The 16,238-nt window shown below is 36.4% G+C and overlaps 1 protein-coding gene across 1 annotated transcript in view; it reads right to left on the minus strand.

Moving 5' to 3' along the window:
• LOC150095391 (protein DENND6B) overlaps positions 1–16,238 on the minus strand; it is a 480,236-nt gene that overhangs the window by 226,681 nt on the left and 237,317 nt on the right. The window contains exon 12 of the mRNA XM_090410571.1: positions 4,109–4,203. Coding sequence (XP_090266697.1) covers positions 4,109–4,203 — 95 coding nt within the window. The remainder of the gene's footprint in view (positions 1–4,108; positions 4,204–16,238) is intronic.

Consider the following 16,238-nt stretch of genomic DNA (forward strand, 5'->3'; position numbering starts at 1 on the left):
CTGTAAATGGATAATTTGACACTGTTAGGTTGTTTTTTTATCAAAATATCTAAAAAATGCAGTTGGTTGTTGTTTTCTACTTCCAGAGTGAATTTTATCTTGCTATGTATTGAGTTGATTTTATCCACAAACGATTTAAGGTTGTCTAAGCTGTCTTGCCATATAATGAATATATCATCCACATATCTCCACGATGTAGATGGTTTCGGAGAGATTGCAGAGAGAATTTCTTTTTCAAGTTTTTCCATGAAAAGGTCTGCACAAGATGGTGATGGTGGGCTTCCCATTGCTAGGGCTTCTAATTGTTGGTATATGGTGTTGTTAACTTTGAAGAAATTAGATTGAAGGCAGTGTCTAAACATCTGTGTGATGTCTAGAGGAAAGAGGTCTTGGATGATGTTTATTACCTCTTCTACTGGAACATTGGTGAAAAGGGATACAACATCTAGGCTGGCTAGCATGTCAGTTGGTGCAATCGTAATGGCTTGGAGTTTATTTACAAAATGTTGACTATTCTTGATATAGGATTCTGATGATCGTATTTTATTATTTAATAAGTTTGCAAGATGTTTTGCCAAAAAGTAGGTTGGTGATGATCTTCCATCAACTATTGGACGGATCTGAGAGCTTATTAAATATAAGCTCTCAGATCCATAAGTTAAAATTGGCTTGAATACTGTCATGTATACAGCTAATTTGGTGTTCCGACTAATTTCTCTCTTATTCCATATGAATTTATTCAATTGACTTCCTACCATACCGGTGTTGCTGATTCTGTTGTCTATTTCTATATTTAATTTACCATCTTCACTAAAAATCGTGCCTAAGTAGCTGAAATGTTTTACTTGTTCCACAGGTTCCCCATTCACAATGCATTTCACATTTTCAACAATTCTACCTATTTTCATTGTCCTTGTCTTTATAATGCTGACCTTCATACCATATCTATTACAACAGTTATTCAATTTAGTCAGTGAATATTGCAGACTTGTAGTGGAATTATTTAGAAGTATAACATCATCCGCATAAAGCAAAGAGCTCACATTAACATCTCTAATTTTGATATCTTGTTTAATACCACTTTCCCTCATAATGTGATCCATATAGATAATAAATAACAGAGGGGATAATGTACATCCTTGTCTCACACCAGATTTAACATCAAACCATCTTCCTGTACTTCCTTCAATTCTAACTGCTGACTTACAACTTAAATAAAAAGTATTGCTTGATATAATGCCCCATTGATACCATATAACTGTAGTGTATTGAATAACTTCTCTCTTGGCACCTTGTCATATGCTTTTTTCCAAATCGACAAAACTTAAATACAGATCTTTGTTATATTCCCATGATTTCTCCACTATTTGTCGTAAAGTGAAGATCTGATCCTGACAGCCTCTATTTGACCTGAATCCAGCATGTTCTTCACCAAGCTTTTCTTCCACAATTCTTCTCAACTGTTTCTCAAGTATACTTCATATATCTTACCAGGAAAACTCAGTAGGGAAATACCTCTAATTTTCACATTCAGTTTTATTTCCCTTTTTATATATGGGTACTATGACAGCTCTACTCCAATCATCAGGAATTCGTCCCCTCTGTCCAGGCATTCTGAACTATGCAGTGCAGCCACTCCATTACTTTTATACCACCATACTTCAGCATTTCTGGTCGAATATCATCTACTCCTGCTGCCTTTCCACATTTCAAGCCTTTGATGACTTTTTCTACTTCAAGTATGGATATGTATTCCTGACTGCATGCCTGGTCAGTGATTTTACCACTGTGCTGTCATCACTGCTTGTTTCATTTAGCAGTTTTTCAAAGTAATTACTCCATACTTCAAGGATATCTTTTTCTCCCATTTTCATGTCACCTTTATCATCTCTAACTCCTTTTACAGCACTCTTTCCTCCATTCCTAAGCTTCTTCAACAACCTCAAGAATATTTTGCCACCTTCTTGATATTTATTTTCTATGTTCTTGCCAAAGTCCTCCCATGACTTTTATTTAGCTAGTTTTACACAGTGTTTAGCTTTCTTACGTTTGTCTCTTTGTCTCTGTATTCTCTAAGAGCACAAGCTGACTTATTTGCCAGGAAGAACTTTTGATATGCTTTCTTCTTTTCCTTCACTGCCATTTTAACTTCCCATGTCCACCATGGAGTTCTGATTTTTCTATCCTCGCAAACAACTTCACCACATGCCTCTCTAGCTGAATCAATCAGGGTTTTCTTCAAGGCTTGCCAATGAATCTCCAAGGTTTGGTTCCTGTTTCTCAAACTCTTTCATTTTTTCTTCAATAATCATTGTGTATTTTAGTCTACAGTTCACATTTGAGTGCTTCTCAACTTTCATTCCCTTTAAAACTTTCTTACCTGTTATTCTTTTCAATATGAAATTCAATTTTATCCCACTCAAGACTAAATAGTGATCACTTCCAATTTCAAATCCTCTGTACACTCTGGTGTCCTGCACCAGGTAGAAAACCTCACTATCAACAATAACATAGTCAATGAGACTTTTCTTATTCCTTGCCTCTTCTCTCCATGTGAATTTGTGCACATTTTTATGTAGGAACATGGTGTTAGTAATAACCAGTCCATGTCCTGAGCAGAAATCCAACAGATATCTGCCATTATTATTAGCTTTGCTCTTTTCTCCAAATTCTCCCAAAACATTTTTGTATGTCTGATAATCATTTCCTACTCTGCTATTTAGATCCCCAAAAAGGACCAACTTTTCCTTTTTCAATGTGTCAGTTGCTTTTTCTAAAGCCTGAAAAAATTCCTTCACTTCTACCTTAGTAGAACCTTCTGTGGGACCATAGGCACAAATAAGTCTCATTGTCCAGTTCCCACATTCTCATATTTGCCCACATTACTCTACTTGAGACTGCCTGCCATTCAAGAAGATTAGCCTCGTATTTTGTGTTGAATACTATGGCTACTCCTTCTTTTCCTTGATTGTCATTGCTTGAATATAACATTTTGTATTTATTGCTGAGAAAGATCTCACCAGTTTTTGTCTTTTTTGTTTCAGTCATCCCTATTATGTCGATCTGGTACTTATCTAATTCCTCATCTAGCTCCATTTCTGTGCCATTCAGGCTTCTTATGTTGATAGTACCGATCTTTAACTCTGGTGATGTTGAGTTGGAGTGTGTTTTCAGATTATAGATTTGCAAATAACCTTTTGTGAGAGAGCAACATAAAAAAAAAAAAAAAAAAAAGAAATTTACCATAACTTTTTTACATATTTCCAATGTTCCTCACCATAGAGGGCTTGTAATTAATAGCTTTAATTACAAATCCAGTCCGTGAGATTAGCCTAGTGGCTATGCGCTTCAGCTTCGCAACCATATGCCTGGGAAAGGAGTGTCCTGGGTTTGATTCCTGTTGCTGACATGAGGAGCTTAAGGATCTTTCTCAGACATAGCCAAGTCAGCTGGTTTTATGTGTGGGCAGCAGGGTTTTTCTCCCCAGTTTATCTGGGGTTTTCCTCTCGCAAGCAGGCAAACTGTCCCCGTGAACATACAAAGCTACGGCCATAGAATATACCTGGTGGCATAAGGCTAGTCATCTTATCCTCACAACGGATAAGGACTTCAGATAGCTCTGTAACAGGCCAGTAGGCCTAACAGGTAGAAGCGAGAAGAATTACAAATCCAAGTTTTGGGTAGTGATCATTATTAATTGTTCATAAGTTTGTTTTTTAATTATTTATTTTATTTTTCATCTATGCAACTTACTACAATTGTTCCTTTGAATTCTAATAGTATAATATATACTTTACTGCAACCTAGACACAAGCTAACATACAAATGATTTATTGACTCATTTTGATTCATCTTTTGAATGTAGTTAGCGGTCTATCTCCCTGGCGATGCCCACGTAATACTAGATGAAATATATTTGAGTTTTTATATAAATTCTACATAATTTTTGTTATATGTGTAAGCTGTGAAACTTACTTCACTATGTCAGTGCACATGTTCCATTAAAACTACTGAATCAGTAATGAAGCTTATCAGAAAAATGGAAATGCTAAGGAATAAGAATTCAAAATTACTAATGAGTTGAAACAATTAAAGGTAAAAATATTACCAACTGTATGTGAATCTCCAATCCTGATAACGTGTGGCCAGTGCTGAAGTGTTTTGGCAAAGAATGGATTTGTAACACCAAGTATAACAGGTGGCCTATTGCAAAGAGAAAAATAAATAAATAAATAAATTGCATGCTGCATACCAAGCAAATGTAGTGAGAAAAAGATAGAGAGATGAATGGGAAGAATACTACATAAATTTTAAAAATTCCCAGTTTTATTTAGAAATGAAAGTGGGAGAACAGAAGGTTTGAAAAGATGTGATACCATGATAAGCAGAAAAACAGCTTTATTATATATTTATTCATCATCATTATCAAATTCCTGACATGTACCCTCAAGGGGTATATAGGATATTTATTCTTAAGTTTATCTTACGTTTTTCATAATAACTTATCTCCTTTTGTAACTTTTATATGGTGACTATGTTTATTGCCAAATATGCATATGTTTGTATCAATGTAATTATATGAATAAAGTTATCTATAATCATTCAATAATACATTAAGTAACCTAATAGCCAAAAGCAAAATATAACGTGTTCAGTCAAACTGGAATACAGATCTAGTTAAAGTGCTTAATTCAGTATGTTAATTATAACAGATTAATACTTTGTATACTGCAGATATCTTTGATTTTTTTTTTTAATTATTGAGGGTACAGGTTCGCAATTTTTTTTTTTTAACGTGAATTTTTTTTTGAATCTGTGGAGTGAATTTGAAGGAAAAATGGAATGGTTTAAAGTTTACGGATTGCATTTGAATGGGTTTGGTGTTGGACATTTAGAAAGGCTACTGTTTTCTGATAAGGCACAAAATCAAGAACTTAATGAAGCTAATGATCAAAGGGTACTTCTGAAGCAGGATAGCACAATTGAACAGGTTTTACAACAAGAGAAAAGTGGCAGAGTTGTGTGAGGCAAAGGGGTTCAGTTTGTGAATCTGTGGAGTGAATTTGAAGGAAAGAAGGAAAAGGTTTAAAGTTGATGGATTGAATTTGAATGGGTTGGGCACTTAGAAAAGCTATTGTTTTCTGAGAAAGCACAAAATCATGAACTTAATGAAACTAATGATCAAAGGATACTTGTGAAGCAGGATAGCATAGCTGAACAGGTTGTACGACAGGAGGAAGATGGATATGAGGTTGAAGATGTGGTTGAGGCAGGGCAAAGTGATGGAATGCATAACGGTGAGGATGAGATAGGTATGAATGGCAATCAGGATCAGGGAAATGAGAGTGGTCTGACTGAAGAGGCAGAGAGATCTAGAATAGCAGCTCAAATAGACAATGTTAAAGCTGGTAGAATGGCCTCAAAGACATGGGGATTGTTATGTTCATATATAAACATAAGGAGTATTTGTAATAAGAGGACTTGAGTTTGTTGCATTGATTGAGTCAGTATACCCAAAGATAATTGGTATAAACACACAAAAATGTGATGCCAGAAATAGAAATGGATGAACATACAATTTTCCGGAAGGTTAGGAAGGTGAAAAGAGGAGGGGGACTACTGCCAATGATTGCAGAAGACTTTTGTCCACAAAGTGTTGCAGTTAATTAATAGTATATGCAGGCTTTGAATCTCTGTGGTGTGAAACTGAAATTAACAGGCTAGTATATATGATAGGATAGAGTCTCCATAGCTCAGTCGGTATAGATGAAGCCCTTTGGTCGGAAAGCCCTGGGTTAAATTCCCATCCATGATATGAGGAACCTTTATCTGGTCTCTTTTGACTAAAGGTGAGTTAGCCGGTCTCATACAGAGGTAGATGGTTTTTCGTCCCGCAGAACAGGCAAGTAGAACACACGCAATTTACAGACAAGAATACTTAAAGGCATAGGAGTAACCGCCATATCCTCATATTATGGTTAGGAAATCCAAGTATACTTGGAAGGCCATGAGTGCTTAAGTGTCTGTTAGAGCCACTCATAGAATAGAATATCTGATAGGATGCTGTTATAGGCCAGAGAATGTAGAGAATACTAATGATTGTAAAAATATTGTGAAATGTTTAGGCAAATTGGTTGGGTATGTGAAAAGAAAGTGATCTTGATGGGAGACTTTAATTACAGGAATATAGAATGGAAGGAGGAGATAGTGTACAGGAACAAGAAGAGTGAGTATGTTCAATTTCTGAGGGATAAATTTCCTAAGCAGCATGTGAGTGAAGCAACTAGAGGCTTTAGTATTTTGGATTTGGCAGTAAATTCAAAAGATGCAGTTGTTAATGAGGTATTAACACTGTCGTGAATTGGTGAGAGTGATCATGAGGTATTTGCATGGGAAGTGATGAAACAAGAAAGGTTACTACCAAAAAAAAGGCAATATCTGACACAAGCAATGGATATCTACATTTCAAGAGTTAGGAAAGTAAATAGAGTAAGAATGAATTGGATGAACAGTGAAATCAAGCAAATCTGTGCTTGAAATGAAAAAGTTATGGAGGAGGTATAAGAGAGCTGGTGGCAATCAGATCAATGGAGAGTATAAGCTACATGCTATGAAGGTGATGAGCATGGTAAAGAAGGTAAAGTTGGAGTATTGAGAGGAGATTGACTGGTCAGGCCAAGTGTAATTAAAGGGAATTCTTCTACTATATGGCAAGTAAGAGAAAGAATAATTACAACAAGTTGATAGTGGCAGATAGTCATGGCAGAAGAGTGACTGTTGCAAGGGCATAGTGGAATTATTGAAAGGTTGGTCGATTGGTAGAGCCTCTACTACTAATGGCTCAGTTAAGTAAGTTTGAGCGCGGTTAGTAGTTGGAAGGGGGCCAATCGTTCGATGCTGTTGGCACACTCTCCCTCGATGAGTCTTTGGACTCCCTGGAGGTGTCAAATAATAATAATAACCAGTTTATCAGTGTGTATATTACAGTGGTGCAAATGATGCCATACAACATGTAGAAGGGAGACATATTATTAGCAGGACTGAAAGAAGCGAAAGAATCAGGTGTAGAATGGGTTAGATGATAACAAGGCTTTTGAAGGCTTAGGAACCTTACCCACTGCAAAACTTAATGAAAGTTTTGCAGTGGGTAAGGTTCCTAAGGAGTGGAAAGAAGGCAACTTCATAAAGCATGGTTCTAGGACAGAAGTTTCCAACTGTGTAACTGCAGTTGTATTCAAGGTGTTCTAGAGAATGGTTAAGAACAGAACACATGATTAGGCTGATGGACATAGTATTCTTTATGATGGTCAGCATGGATTAGTAATGAGTGATCTTGTTTTAGAAATCTACTTCCATTTTATGATAATGTAATGAGTATGTTTGATAAAGGAGAATCATATACAGAGATATTCTTGGACTTTGTAAAAGCGTTCGATAGATTATCAAATATATGTTGGTATACAAGCTGCAGAGGATGGGAATAAATAGTATATTGGTTAGATGGATTGGTGACTGCCTCTATGAACAATACCATTAAGTTGTGTATGATAGAGCAGCTTCTCAAAAAAGAGGGTCACCAGTGGCATGACCCAGGGTTCTATTCTTGGGCCCTTCTGTTTAACTTGTTTGTAAATAATATATCATATGAACTGACTGGGAATCTTCAGTTGTTTGCTTATGATGAAAAGTTTGGGAGGATTATAAGTAGCACTCCAATGTTAAATCTCTTCAGTAGGATTTGAATAGACTTTTGACTAGGACAATGCAGTGGCATTATAGTTTTAACCTTATCAGGTGCAAGGTGTTCACTGAGTGCAGAAATATAAGGCTGTGTACTATACTGACTGCACTATACTGTAGGAAGTGGATGAGATTCGAGATTTGGGAGTGATGGTTGATAGTAGACTGAAGTTTAGAGAACACATTTCAAGTGTTGCAAAGTACATAAGTACACTACATGTAGAGATAAGGTATAAGGATACTATACTAAACAAAGCACTGGTCAGACCACACTTGTGATATGAAAACATAAAAGAGAGTTCAGAGATGAGTGATAGACAATATCAGGACCCTGGAATGTTGGCTGTGGAGAGAGGTTGTAGGAATAAGGAATACCTATTGAAGAATTTGGTAGATAAAAGGAAAAGAGGTGATATGATGTCCGTACGGTTAGCCTAGTGGCTTTGCGCTTCACAACCATATGCCTGGGGAAGGAGTGCCCCAGATTCGATTCCCGTCGAAGATGTGAGGAACTTGAGGACCTTCCTCAGGCATAGCCAAGTTAACCGGTTTTGGGCGCAGGGCAGTAGGGTTTCTCTCGCCAGTTTATCTGGTGTTTTTCATCCCACAAGCAGGCAAACCGGCCCCACAAACATATGATTCTACAGCCAAAATATTATATCCCCCCCCCCCCAGCGGCAGACTAGGCGACAGGTCAGTTGGGAATGGTATACTAACAAGTAGTAGCACTAAGTAACACGTAGATCCTGCACAGGAAGTGGGAATAACACATAGTGAAAGAAGAAGGGAAAGAGGCGATATGATAGAGACATTTAAGTTATTGGGAGGATTTTATTGGATTAATTCTGGGGGGATTATGAAGTAAAGAGTAGAAGGCAAGAGGGGGAGGGGAACCAGAGACCATCCCTGGAAGCTATGTAGGAGTGTGGTGAAGAAGGTTGCAAGGAGTAGATTTTTGCATGGAGAATTGTGAGTGAATGGAATACATTAGCAGAATATGTTGTTAATGTAGGGAGGTGTTAAGGGTTTTAAAATTCAGTATGATAAATATGTTGTCAGTTGAATGCATCTCCCACGATGAGTCTTCCGACTCCTTGGAGAGTGTAATAATAATAATAATAAAGAATGACTAAAATACTAGTCTGTCCTTAGTAAAATATCTAAAATTATCCAATTACTTGCATTCGTATATGCTAACGTTTACCTAATCTTCTTTTGTTTCATCAGTAAAGAGTTAAATTCTCATTAAGCTCATCATAAAGTCTTGATCAATAGTAAAGGAGCCTGCAGCAATGGAACAAGAACTCCAAGTAGTAAAAGATGCACTCTCAAGGAATGTCTATAACGAAAAACATAGAAGAAAAAAAATTATGTCCTCCAAGATCCCCAAATATACAGTATAGCAAATGCTAGAAGGTTTGGGGTAGTACTCCATGTGCTATTTGTAGGGATGGAATGTATAAAATTTCCAAGATATTCAAAAGTTATATCAAAACAACATTCAGACCTAGTTAGCCAAGTGGGTAGCACTACTGCTGTTCAAACAACAAGCCATGGGTTCAAATCCCAACACACATAGATGTTTGTGAATGCTTTAGATCGAAAACCAATTTCATTATCACCTAACACAATACCACCAGTACCATCCTGCTTATTAGTGGCCAGAAGTGGCCTCAAAAGTTCCATTTGGCTCTTTAGAACAAACTTCCTAGATAATCTTGGAAGAAAATCATTTTCATGGTTGAATCTCATATAAAAAAGAATGTATAAACTAAATTAGAACTATCAGTCAATATCTGAGCTTCCACTTCGTTGATGCAAGTATCCAGGGATATATGAGATAACACTGCCACATTCCATATTTGGCTGATGGTGGTAGCACCAAAAATAACAAGCACTGACACTGCTTTGGTATGCTAAGTACATTGGATGCTGTTTACAATATAACTTTTCTTAAAGTGCTTAAAAGAGTGATTAAATGAGGCAGTATCTGAATGTATCCCTAGTGTTTGAAGAATAAATAGTTTGGGAGTGAAACAGATGCAACCTCATTAAGCAAGAGATCCAGAAGAAGATGATGCAGAAAGAATATCTTGAGAATAAGTGCAAGAGTCATTATGAAATACATAAAGCTTAGGTCAGAAAAATAACGAGCATTTTGCGGAAAACTAAATTGGAGTATGAAAAGAAATTGACTATGCAAGCTAAATGCAATCAAAACAATTTTATTGTTAATCTCGCAAGCAAAAGAAAGCATGAATGTGGAAGAATAACTTTACTGAATGTAGATGGCGCTCTAGTGTCAGAAGCTAATGAGATTGTTCAATTAATGAGTGTTCACTTTGCTAAGATATATCAACTAGGCATATGTAACATGGTGCACAGTGCTATTGCTACATTAGATAAAGAGATTGAAGAGTTTGTTGCATAACCTGGATAAGAATTTGCAAATAGGGACAGATCGAATATCAGCCTATTTGCTAAAGGGATGTTCAACTGAATTGGCTAGGCCTCTCACCTGTTTGTATAACTTGAGTCTCAGCTCTGGAATGATACCACAGGAATGAAAGGAATGTATGATATTTCCATTGTACAAGGGTGGTGCAATAACTGATGTGTCTAACTATCAACCTATCAGTATCTCTGGTGTGGCAGTGAAGATTTTAGAGAAGTTCGTAAGAACTCACATACAGAAATGGGCCGACAAACAAGCTATATGCTGCAAGGAGCAGCATGTGTTTACTAAAGGAAGATCAAGTTAGAGTAATTTGCTTATATTTTATAACAATGTTATGGCTGAGTTGGATAAAGGGAATGGATACATTATGATAATGTTGGATTTTTCTAAGGCATTTGATAGGATACCACACAAAAGGCAGTTGCATAAACTGGAGAATATGGGATCTGAATATAAACCCTCGACTTGAATCATGGGATGGTTGACAGAGAGATATAAAAAGTGGTATACAGTGGGTGTGAATCTGCCAGATTTAAGGTGACCAGTGGTGTACCTCAGGGTTCAGTCCTTGAGCCATTATGGCTATCAGTTCAATGTTAGTAAGTGCAAAGTTATGTGATTTGTTGAGATTTCCAGCAGAATATTATATTATGCAGGGTTATGCTACAAGAAATTGATGAGGCTAGGAATTTGAAGTTCAAAGGTCACATAGCAAAAGTTGCAAATACAACTCAGAGAATAATTGCAATGTTGAAGCAAACCTTGACATATAAGGATAAAGAAGTCATTTTGCCTCTTTATAAGGCAAAATGACTTATAAAGTCTTATCCAGGTGTAGTCTTATAAATGACTTTATAAGACCACACCTGGATTATTCTGTGCAGATTTGGTCTCCTGGGTTCCAAAGGAGTAAAGAAGCTGTGGAAAGGATGCAAAGAAGAGTTACAAAGATTATATCGGGATTATGGGATTTAAATTATGAGGACAGATTGCAAGTATGTTGATTACAGACTCTTGTTAACAGGAGAAAGAGGGGTGATATGACAGAGGTCTATAAACTTTTAAACGGGTGTTATAGGTTAACATCTGATGGAATTTTTCATTTTATGGAAAGTGGAGAAAGAACACAGGGGCATCCATGGATGTTAAGCTTATTCGCAGTCAAGAAATAGCTAGGCTTTTCTCTCACAGAGCAGTGAGTGAGTGGAATGGTCTGTCTTTAGGGGTAGTGAGTGCATCTAGTGTAAATGAATTTAAGAGAAATTATGACAGTTGGTATGGGTGATTTATAGATTCCCTCGATGAGTCCTTGAGCCTCCTCAAAGTCTCAGATAATAATAATAATAATAGTTAGCCTTGTCAGAGTGTTTTTTAATTAGTTGTGCACATAGCAAGTGCTCATTTTATACTTCTTTTATACATAAATGAGCGTGTGTGTGTGTGTAAAATAACAATGGAGAGTGTATTCAGATCTTTTGCTTGAATTTAATATAAAAAACTTCATTTGATGCAGCTAATGTATGTGTGTGCAAATATATGCTGGTGAATGTGAGCAGTTAATGAGAAAAATGAGTTAATGGAGCTAAAATGTGAGAATTGTGTTGATCAGGCAGATTAAGAATTGCGAGTTATTGAATATAGGAGAGATTTCAAATGAGAGAGCAAATCCATCTGCCTAATTGATAGTGATTGACAAATTGCTCTCCAACCAAGAGGCTGCAGGTTCAAATCCCATTGTGTGTGTCGATGTTTGTGATTGTCTTTAGGTTTTAAATCAAGTTCATCATTCAGTGTGAAACCACCACCCTGCCTGAAGCAGGTTGAAATGTTCCATGTCTCTTGAGCAGAGTTTCCAGATAAAAAATAAAAATAAATTAAATGTGAAAAAACACTAAATAAAATAAAAATATAAAAAGAAAAATCCTTACCACCCACACAGCATGGTATGCAGTGATGCATGTTAGGAGGAATGCAAGCTCATGTTGGAAGCTTATGGAGTCAAATAGCACTAAGAAATTTTACTTCATTAATCTTCCAATATAAGCACCTACCAGCACGTAAGCTTCAAATGCAAGCATGAATGGAGATGCTTGGGCAAAAGACAGGGATAGCAGTATGAAAGATGATGACATTTTTTATGTCATCATCTTTCATAAAAAAAGAAGAGTTATGATGATGGAATTTCTAAGAACTATATACTTGACAACACTACATGAGAGGTAGAGAGACTGTAAAAACAATCTGCAAATAGCAAAGGAGTAAAAAAATGAGAGGAAGCACATGGATTAGTAAAGGAAGGTACAAGAAAGTAGATATTGGTGAAAAAGATATAGTAGTTCACAGGGATCCCATGAGTTAGGACAAGGTGGATGGATGGATGAGAAATGAAAGTTTCTGGATGTCAAAAATCATCACATAACTGTAGCAGTATGTAAATAAGAAGAAAACAAGTGGATGATATGATTGTTTTGATCAGAATGAATGACTTGAAAGGAAATTCATTACACAAGAAAAGTGAAATTACTGTTGAGTGAGGTAAATAAGAACAGCATGAGAGTCATTATCTGTTGCCAGAGTATGATAGAAGTGAGCCATGGCACAGAGCTGTGAATTCAAATGATTCAGTCAGAAGAGGAGAGAAGAAAGGGTGCACAGTATGTTGATGTAAGGAAATATTTGGACAGACGAAAGAATTTGTATTTGAACAGGTATTACACTTGAACTGGTTTGGTGTCATAAGCTTGGAGATACTAATGTTCAGTGAAACTAGATGTGTATGGATGTTGAATAAATGCATTAAACAATTATGCATACAATAGCATATGGATGGGGGGGGTGAAAACTTAGGGATGATCACTAAAATGGCAGAACTATTTTGGTCAAGAAATAAAGGTGTAAACTGTAGAAATATAGTGGGTGGATTGGATGAGGAATTAATGTCAGCTCCCCATTCAAACTGGTCATATTTTAAGCATTACTGAAATACTCATTAGCCTGGTGATTAACTATCATGCATATACATTAATTCCAGAAGCATTAAGAATAAATGCATGGAGCTATTAGCATTGGTAGATGTAATGGGATGACAAATTGTCATTAGTGAGTCGTTAATGAAACAAAAGGACATTATTACAGGAAGAGAATTTAATGAGTTCAGTATGTTCTGGGAGGACAGAAAAGATAGAGTCAAGTAAATGTTGCTAATGAGTTAACCTAGAAAAGAAATCTCAAACGATGGTTATTATAGCAGAAGTAATACAGGCAATGTGAGTTGGGTGGGAGGACTGTTTGCTATGAGAAAGTTTAATAGAACAACACAGTTGGTACTGCAATAAGCCAGGATCATCTGAATAGGACTATAAACTGTATACAGCAATTTTAACTTGGGGAAGGAGGGGGGGACAAACTAGAGGAAAGAAAATGCATGCAAAACAAAGATTCCAAAATTTACAAAATTACTAAGAGATAACCATCTTAAGAGCACATGATGAAAATGACTCTTGATACAACAAAACACTAGATCCAGTAATAGCATCTAAGAAGATGAAAATTATGTCTGAACATTTTAAGGTATGGTTTTCTGAAATACTTTTTAGGTGAGTAGAATTTTTTAACAAAAGAGGAAGAATTGTTTGTGAGCATGGCTAAATGTCTAGCAAGTTTATATGTGGGACTATTTATACTATCCACAATAGAGCATAAGAGTGTACCTTGTTTGTGAATTTTTGGTGCTCCATATATCCTGGGTGTTATAATGTGGAAGGGCTTGAGTTTGTTAACCGTTTCTTTAGGCCAGAATAAGGAGTGCATATTATTGAACAAAGTCACTTCCTGAAGTGAATTTGTTGATTCATTTTAACAGTATAGATGAGAACACGGACTGATAAAGGACCAGTTTGAACATTTGTAACGTACAACACAAAGACTGAAGTCCTAATTAGGCACCATCTGTGTTTAAAAAAAAAAAAAAAAAAAAGAAAGAACAGAGAGAGAAAGCAGGTATTAATTTGGTCTTAAGATGACCATCTCCCAGATCTTTGACAAATTAATGCAGCCATACATGTAGGGGTTAAGGAAGTGATTCAAAGCTGATGGTGATTATAGAAACAGCTGTCTTCTTACACAAAATCCTGAGTGACAGAGTATCCAGAGATGCTCTGCCAGTCCTACCAAACCATACAGATGGTTATGAATGCAGTCCTTCAAGGCAAATGGTACTGGTCTGGAGAAGACTAAGTTGTAAGCACAAAGAACCTTATACACTCTAGGAAGTGCAAGAAGATGAGAATGATCCTTCAGAGAACAGATGAAGTTTTCTAGCTGGCATAAAGATTACATTTAGGAAGAACTTTAGCTTTCTTTTCAGATGTGCCCAAATAGATAAGAATAATTTAATCTTATGTCAGCTGCACGAGGGATGGAGAGCAAAGGGCATTTTATGTTATAGGAGTTGCAACTATTGGCTAAAAAAAGAACAAACAACTCAAGCCTAGACTATTTTGAGGATACCACACTGTTGAAATAGATGGTGGTGGTTTGACTACTTATGTAAGTACTTTCCCATAAGTGTGCATATGTAGGTTTCCTATGAAATAAGCAGAAAAGGATAATGAAAAACTTTCAACAGCTATCTCTAATCCAGAGTATTTTAATAATAAGGTGAAACAACTTTTGGCTACTTGTATAAGGAAATATGACTTTTATATTACTTCAACCTTGGTATCACTTCTGAGTCTGGCTTCCACTGATAAGACCTCAATAAAGGTCGAAATCAGTCTGTGTAGTGGCCCTTCCCATAATGCATAGCATTATACATGTCTGTAAGGATACTTGCTGTGAAACCAGACTCACTTTTCACATTATGGGATGCTAAGGCATATAAGTTGTCTTGTCATGAAGTTACTTCATACACAAACTATGTTTGCTTATACTTGGATAATAAATGAAACAAAGAATATAATTTCTTGGCATATCTAATTTATAAAAGTATAACTTGCTTTTCAATCCATTTCTATGAGTTCCTACCAACTAATCGAAAAAAACATATTCACAATCACTCCAAAGATAATGATAGGTAGACACTGATTTTTATGCCACTTTTGTCCAATGGAACCATACATTCTTTCCATTCCTGTGGGATCTTTCCTGAGCTCAGACTCAAGTTATAACAAACACATCATGGAACAAGTCAATTCATCTGAACATTCCTTTAAAGCAGAGGGCTCCAGAAATCAGAAACACAATTTATATTTACCTACCGCAGAAGGTTTACTTTATATAAATATAATTATAATTATATTATTATAGGTGATGTACTAAAAAACTAAATGTTATGATGACAAAGCAATATTTATAAATTAAAGATACCAAGAAATTATATGGGGTGCTTGAGGGTCAAAGCTGTATAACTGAGAGGAGACCTCCACATAGCCTTTAAAGGAATGCAGAGAACCGACCAGGGCTTCTGACCTAATGTCCAATCCTCACCTTCTCGTGGTGCACCCTGTTGGATATCTACTTTGATACTGAACGAACGAGGATGGGCTGGCAATTTGGGATTTAGCCGACCAAATTGTATTCTTATTGGTTAAACCAAAATAAAAAATGATGGTACAACATGACAAAATTTCATGCCGGCTGGGGCGTCGCCCGGTTAAACAAGGCCCACGTTGTTTTCGCCAAGGAACCAGGGCGAACAACGAAAAGTCAGCTACTGGAACAAATCTGAAAACAAACCCAACTCAACATCACCAGAGTTAAAGATCGGTACTATCAACGTAAGAAGCCTGAATGGCAAAGAAATGGAGCTAGCTGAGGAATTAGATAAGTACCAGATCGACATAATAGGGGTGACTGAAACAAAAAAGACCAAAACTGGTGAGATCTTTCTGAGCAATAAATACAAAATGTTATATTCAGGCAATGACAATCAAGGAAAAGAAGGAGTAGCCATAGTATTCAACACAAAGTACGAGGCTAATCTTCTTAAATGGCAGTCAGTCTCAAGTAGAGTAATGTGGGCAAATATGAGAATGGGGAA

This window comes from Typopeltis vanoorti, chromosome 20, assembly GCF_054136105.1.
Source record: "Typopeltis vanoorti isolate ZY-2024b chromosome 20, IOZ_Tvanoo_1.0, whole genome shotgun sequence".
Classification (NCBI taxonomy): Eukaryota; Metazoa; Arthropoda; class Arachnida; order Uropygi; family Thelyphonidae; genus Typopeltis; species Typopeltis vanoorti.